At 38.6% G+C, this 7,496-nt stretch overlaps 1 protein-coding gene across 2 annotated transcripts in view; it reads left to right on the top strand.

The window, feature by feature from the left end:
- Positions 1-39: 39 nt before the first annotated feature.
- SPATA5 (spermatogenesis associated 5) overlaps positions 40-7,496 on the top strand; it is a 211,679-nt gene continuing 204,222 nt past the window's right edge. Inside the window, exons 1-4 of one of the 2 annotated variants that reach the window (XM_050895921.1) lie at positions 40-192; positions 804-961; positions 4,182-4,240; positions 5,412-6,047. In XM_050895921.1, the coding sequence (XP_050751878.1) occupies positions 40-192; positions 804-961; positions 4,182-4,240; positions 5,412-6,047 (1,006 nt within the window). Of the gene's footprint in view, positions 193-803; positions 962-4,181; positions 4,241-4,962; positions 5,017-5,411; positions 6,048-7,496 lie in introns of those variants that run through there. The other variant, XM_050895923.1, reaches the window with a different exon arrangement.

The raw sequence follows: 7,496 nt of genomic DNA, 5'->3' as shown, positions 1-7,496 counted from the left end.
TGAGAAATACTGAATTCGTCCAATAGGTAGGAAAAAAAGATGGTTTTTTTTCTCCTGAAAATGTTAGGAGATGACAAAGTTCCGAAAATGTTGCGAAGAGCCCTCGCCCAGCTGTCGCTGAGCAGCATGAAGTCTGCAAACATATGCATAGGTCGTCCGGTCTTGCTTACCTCTGCTGATGGGCGACAGGAGGTGAGGCTCTTTCTTGTTCCTACAGGTGCTTTTCTTGTGCTTTCAGTGTGTTCCTGTTGTATTCGATAGGGACCAAAATGGAGTATCCATTGAGAAAGATAATGAATGTGCTTTTCCATGTTTTCTACACTGTATTTACATCTTTATTCTCAGTACTGGAAAAAATCCACGCTGCTGATTTTTTCCAGAAATTTGTAAGAGTCATGTGTGTGAATATATGAATTGTATATTACATATGCACACACATGTATTTTATTTGCAAAGAAAGAGTGTAATCCTTTACTCTTCTTTCTTCATTGATTTGTAGCATTTTCTAGTCAGCAGAGTGTATGCTTTTGTGTCATCTGCAGAATGTGTAGAGTCCTGGTGGAATTTTTTTATCTTCTGTGTAGGCAAAATATAACCCCTTCCTTCTTGAAAAGTGTCTTGGATCATATCTTAAGAACTCAGTGCTACTTGTATCTTATTCTGTGGCACCAGGTTTTAACCTAATCCTTCTTCCCCCTCAGCCCATGTTTTTTGTAACAAAACATTGCTTACTTTAACTGGAGGACTGGAAATGGGGGGAAGAAATCTCAACTGACAGTTGTTTGCTTTGAAACTCTTCCTAGGTCTGTACTGCTTGGCCCACCACAGGCTTCCCAGGCGGGAAAGTTGGGCTGAGTGAAACCACACAGAAGAACCTGAAAGTAAATCCAGGTGATGCCGTCACTGTGCAGCCTGTGACTGGTGCAGTTATCCAGGCAGAGGAAGTCGATGTAAAGTTGAGGTATGGAGCTCGTGATGTACCGTGAGGTGTCTGCTTTGCGCTACAGATTCTTACCTCTTAGAAGATGCTGTTTTTCTCTCTTGCTTTGATGGAATTAGTACCCACACAAAGTCAGACATGTGCAAATGTTTGTAGGATTAAGACTAAAGTTTAGTAACTGGTGGCTAACTGCTGCTAACTGCTACCTCCTCTGTGGGCAGTGGAGCGGCTCAGCTGTTGTACAAAATCTCAACTGAGGAGTGGTGCTGTTGTGGAGAATATGACACTAAACTTATTAGTCTTAAGAGATTCTTCGTTTTACGTTAAGTTAATGAATAGTAATGATAGCCCAGCACCTCCTGAAGCAGAGGTCAAACTGCCTGTGTTGCATTTGTGTTGGGCAAGGGTGTATAACTGCATGATCGAGGCAGATTCTTTAAACTTGTAAGTCACTTGTAAAGGATGAGGATAATCTCTGCACGTAGAGTTGATGTCAGGTTAGAAGGAGCCCGTGTTGCTGCTGTTTTCACTAGGAAGTATACCGCAAACCGCTATCTGAGAAGCTGTTGTTGAAAAGTCCTGTTGCAGTTGAGAGAACTAGTGGCTGACAGGTTGGGGAGAATGAAGTGATTTTTTTTTTTTTTTTAACCACTTCCCTTCAAAACTTCACCTTTGTATATGTGTGGTTTTGTGCTCCACTTTTATTTACTGGAATATTTTTTAGGATTGGAAACCCTGAGGTATGTTTTTGTTTTTTAATTGAAATTCACCCAAAAAAGGGAGCAAAAGGTGCAAATCACAGTTGTCTTGAAATCATGAATGCTTTGAGAAATTAGCAGTTTACTGATCTGCTGAATGGCTTCCTATATTTGTCATTCTCATAACATTCCACAGAGTCAGCATTTGGGTTGATGCAGAATCTGATTATAGTTATTTCCTAAATAGAGGTATTTTACAGTTACTTTTGAAAGTGTCCCAACACTTCAATTTCTATAAATTAACTTCACTTCCCTGTCAAACCTCTGTTTTTAAACATGGCATTGTCATTGTCCATTTTAAGGGGGAGATGCTGTTTTCCAGCATACTAACTCCCAGTAATGTTGGTGAGGCAGTCTTGCTTTTTGTCAGTAATACAACCAGTTTAGCTTTATAGTTTCACTGGTTAACTTGCCTGCACGTGGTATGCTGACTTCCTGGCATTAGCTTGCTTTGCCCTCCATGCCTCTCTTCTCACCAGAAAATGAAAAAAATGATATCTTTACAGCTTTTTGTTATGGCTGATTTAATCCTATAGGAAGTTTTATTATAATTACATACTGTTTGGTTATAGAGGTGGTTGAAAACACTAATTTCATTAAAAACCCAACCCCACATTAAATTAAATACTTAAGCCTTATCATTTATATTTCCCCATGCTAATATGCAATGCATTCTTTCTTTAAAGCTGTGACTTTTACTGAAATACAAGCTAAGGATGAGGTCAGAGGAATTGCATGTAACTTCTGAAATATTTATGATTACTGTAATTTTTTTGGAAACTGTTCCACAGCCAGAGTTTTCCCTCTCAGCCAGTCAAGAGTCAGGCTCTGAGGATTGTTATACATATGTACCACTAGATTAAAAATCATATAAATGACTGTTTTTTCTGGAATTATGCTAGGAGAGAAAATCTGATAACTGTAATTGGTCTGTTTTAAGCCTGTTAATTTACTACAAACCATAGTGCTGTCCTATCACGTAAGAATATAAACTATTAAAAAAATAAATGGGAATCCCATTATTTGAGTACTGCCTAGGTTTCTAGATGCTTTGCAGGTGTAGTTCATTCTCTGCAAATTAATACCTCTGGGGAGTTGCTTGTGTGCATAATTTAGCTTTTTCTTCCAGTTAAAAAACCAATCCCCAACCTCAGACCCCAACAACGTAATTGAGTAAGTGTTTACTTGTCAGGAATGGCTGTGATATTTTGAGAGCTCTCCTCTAAATTAGCATAATACCCCTCTTTCCCTCAAGTTGCTTTCTTGATCAGTAGAATTGAGAAATGGGGTTTTATTTCTAGGTTTAGAGCTCCCCCCGTTGATCATACTTTTATTTGCAGCAGCTGTATCTGCCTTAAATACCGTTGGTGCTGCTGCTGTTCTGCTCTTGGTGTAATGCTTTTCATCATACAGGTATGAGTGCTTACAAAGGCTGTGGACATTCGTTTGCAAAATGGATGTAGTGAAGCCTTTACTTTGTGAAAACAGAAGGGCTAATGTGTCAGGCTCGTACAGATTGGCTGAGGGGGGTAAATCCTAAGGAATTAAAAAAAAAAAATGGTTTAATAGGCTTTAATAAAAGGCAAAGCTGCAAATGAAACAGGAAAAAGATTGTATGGATAAACCATCACTGAAAAATGGTTGAATCACCACAGCCTTACACATTGCAGTGTATCTGAAGAGCAGGGAGAGTTACTGATATCTGTGCTCTCAGTGAGTTGTAAATGTGATGTAAAATGTTTTAATATGAACACCAGAGAAAGACATTCACATAAGACACCTTTTACCTTTCATTTGCTTTGAGTTAAGAGCACATGTGTTCAGTTGTGTGTTAAATTGTAGTGATGAGACAGTGTTTGAGAAAATGCTGTAGGCCTGGCCAGGGCTGGTGAGGGAAGTGGCTTAAGGCTTATCTGTTCAGTCAGTTAAACTCGATTAAATAAAATACTAGAAAATGCATCGTGGGGAAAAATTGTACTGTTTTGATAGTGGATGTGCAGTGCTTAACAGGTGCACAGTTTTGCACGTGCACAAGGTGCTAGTTTTAATCAATAAAAGATGTGTACGTGTGTTTGCAGGGCTGAAAGAGACCTACCTTATCTGTAATTTTTTCAGTTCAGTAAATGTAGCAAAGGCCATTCTGCCTGGTGAGATGAGAAGCATGCATTCCATATTTGTAATCTTAAGAAATGACAAATATAACTTATGACATTGTTTATTACAGCATTTTGTATGGAAAAACTAACCCAAAATTAAATATATGCACTTATTTTGTTACTGTGTGTCTAATATCTTCAGAGTTAAGATGATAAGATCTGAAGACTGTAAAGTGCTCATCCATCTTTTCTGTTTGTGGGGTTAAATCACATACTGTAAAATAGGTGGTGTTCATCATCCTGGTACCTTAGTGGTGTGGACTCTGTTTTGGTTTTGAAGTAGTTACTGCTTGGAAAAATATATTTTTTTTTTTCTTCCTACCACAGGGACAAAGATGCCACCATTAATGCCAAGGAAATGTCTGTCTGTCTACTGAGAAATCTAGGTATAAGTTCTGTTGCTTCTCTTTCAACTGTTTAATTTTTGTAGTAGATCATCAGGTTTTGGATAGAAAAGGAAACAGTTTCCTCTTATGTTCTTAATCAAGGGCTTATGGCAAAATAGAGGACGTTATTCTGCTCACACTTCTTTTAGGGATCTGTCTTCTTTGGCCTAAATAATTTTGCCATGCTGTAAATATCTAATTTGCATTAATTGTGATTCCATTCCTTCTGTCCATTATACATATTGCTGATTCAAGTTATGGTTGTTTAGCAATCATTGCTGGCCTTCTGGCTGATATTGTGATGCACTTCAGAGCTTACTTGCACTGTGAAGAAAAGAGTGCGATACTAGGCGTTAAAAACAAGATAAGGGATCAGTATTAACATGAAAACCCATACTCTGAATCTTCTTTTTTTTTTTATGTTGGTGTTAAAAAAGCAAAATTGCTCTTCGTTGGGTGGTAGATCTGTATAGGTAACGCAAAAAAGCAAGGTAAATTATTCAAGGTAATGCTACTCAAAGCACTCACTACAAATTGTTCTACTCAAACGGAATCTTCTGGTGTAGGAATTAATAACAGTATTGCTACGCTAAGAAGCAGGAAATGTGAACTGCATTCCAAGTTCATGAGTTTGGCTGGAAATAATAAATCTTGTTTACATTTTTGCCTTTGTTTTTTTGTGCCTGTAGGGTGCATTCAGATGACATTTCCTAATCTTTCTCTGTCAACGCAAAGGCTAAAACCTTACCTTTTTTAGGCCAAGACTCTCGAAGAAGGTGGGCTAAACATGAAATATTGTGAACCTATAAGGCACGCAGCAAATACAAAATTTTTACGTCTTACAATATGAATTCCATAATCTCCCTTTGTATGCTGTATGAAATTTAAAATGCTCAAATTAATGATGAGCTTAGTATGAGAGATTACATATGATACTGACGATTGTTTATCCAGTACAGTCTGCTTGTGTACAAAAGGATCATTCAAATTACCTGAAATCACCTTGACATTACCTAACTACCTTTTGCTATGTTAATTTATAGCACTCTCTAGGCTTCCTGATAAAGAATTATTCTGATAGAAGAATGTCTGAATGTTATTGCTGCCAAAGTAGATTGAAATTTCTTCTTGTCTTTTTTTTTTTTTTCTTTCTTTTTTAATCTTCCGATAGATGGGAAAATAGTTTTACCAGGAAACCTCTTGGCTTTCACTTTCTATGGCAAACTTTGTAACATCGTGGTGATGAAGGTGAAAGGAACCGATGGTGCAGAGCTGACTGCCCAGGGCAGTGCCATTTCCAGTGATATGCATGAACCAGACCTTGAAAGATCTGATTTGGAGACAAATACGTTAGATTTGTCCTTACAGCTCGGCAAGATGGACATTGACGGTAGTCCGGAGGTTGCATCTATGAGCACACCAAGCAAACCGATGGATCCAGGTTCACCAGTTACACCCAGTTCCGCTGTGGCAGCCAGCGGTCAAGACTCTGGTCAGGGAGATAAAACCTACGGCAAGGGAGATGGTGCAGACCTCACCGGTGATATGGAGTTGGCTGGGAAAGGAGGCAGTGAGGGACTCCCACTAACTGGCACAACTGGAGCAATAAGCAATACAGACACTTTTTATTTCATTTCTTCAAGAACTAGAATCAATTTCATTGAAACGAGGACCGGTGTAGCAGAAGATGGTGATTGTGAATCCCGAGTCACCTATGATATGATAGGAGGTTTAAGCAGCCAGCTCGAAACTATTAGAGAAACAGTTGAACTGCCCTTGAAGCAACCTGAACTGTTCAAGAGTTACGGTATGATGCCTAAGAGTTGGCTTTCTTCATTTGATACTGGTTTTTTTTCTTTAATGTGACTTGTTTTTTTTTTTTTTTTTTGTTTGTTTGTTTTAAACCAAGTTATTCCAGGAATATGCACTGAAGTTTATTTAACACTGATCTGGTATGCTTGTGCGTCCAACCAATGTCAAACTGTTTTATAATTGTACTGTATGGATACTATGAAGATATTATGATTAGCTTGTGTGAAAAATAATTGAGTAGGAAAGAAATATGTGTCTCTAAGGAAATTGAGGTATGCATAAGCAGAATTTATAGCAAATAGGGAAGACTTCTATACTTGGGCATTTGAAAGGTGCACGTGTTTGTGTTGTCATAAGATTTTAATTTGTTTTGGTAGAGTCAACTAATTATATTTTTTAAGTTGAGAAAAACTCAGATTAGTTCTTTGCTTTTTTTATCCCTGTGTGTTGTAGGGTTCCTGCGAAATTTTAAGGAAGTGTTTGAGGCTGTTTACTCAAACTGCTCAGTGTGTTTAGTGTGGAATTACAGGGTGGAAAACCTAACACAATTACTGTTGCCATATATAAAGCTGTATCTAACATATATATGAACTTAGAGGATTTTTTTGACAAAGTAAAACTCTGTACTGTGTGTTTATCACAAATGGATATGTACATAAAGCAGGCATGTCTGCTCATTGTACTTGTCTAAGTGTGCATCACTGTGAGACAGGGCTCTTGCCTATAAATATTTCTTTAATATCATGTCTGTGAGGCTTTTCATTTCTCTGCCTTACCTCTTCCCACACATACGCTTTAGAGAGGAGGTGACTTCAGTGATCACTGGGACAATTTCTGTATGACACAGGTGGCTCTTCCGGTGTGCGTTGCTTAGGCGTGATCGGCAGGTGTCAGTGGGATGGTGTGAGGCATCTTCATCCGTGTGTGGTCCAGCTCAATTCGCTGACCTCCAACCTCAGCATCACTGCATGGTTTTGTGTTAGCAGAAAGTTTGCTTCAGCATCAGCGTTCTTCGTACTTAGTCCGAAAAGTGCTTGATAAGATTCTCTACTAATTATGTGAGAGATTATGATGTTTCCTCACCAGTTACAAACCTTTAGTAACCATGCAAACGTTGAGAGTTCTTGTCTGCTCATGGGGAGCAAGGCTGTCAGCTGAAGCGAGACCTTTGGTTCAGCCGCTCCATTTCTTGCCAGTACCAGAAACACCACATGAGGGAGCAGCACATGCTTTAATGGACTATTGTGAAGTAACCTGTCCGTAAAGACACTTTTTATTTCCATCCTCTGTCCATTAGCAGATAATTGTTTTCTTTTTGAGTGTATTAGTTCCTAAGATTCGGGCTTTCTGTCATCACTGGGATGTGACCTGCCCTTCAAGCATCATTCCCTGTCTGGTATTGCAGTACCCAACCGATGTTTCTTTGGTCGTGTTTCAGCAACGT

This window comes from Gymnogyps californianus, chromosome 4 (assembly GCF_018139145.2).
Source record: "Gymnogyps californianus isolate 813 chromosome 4, ASM1813914v2, whole genome shotgun sequence".
NCBI classification, from domain to species: Eukaryota; Metazoa; Chordata; class Aves; order Accipitriformes; family Cathartidae; genus Gymnogyps; species Gymnogyps californianus.
This window is presented reverse-complemented; position numbering and strand designations above follow the sequence as displayed.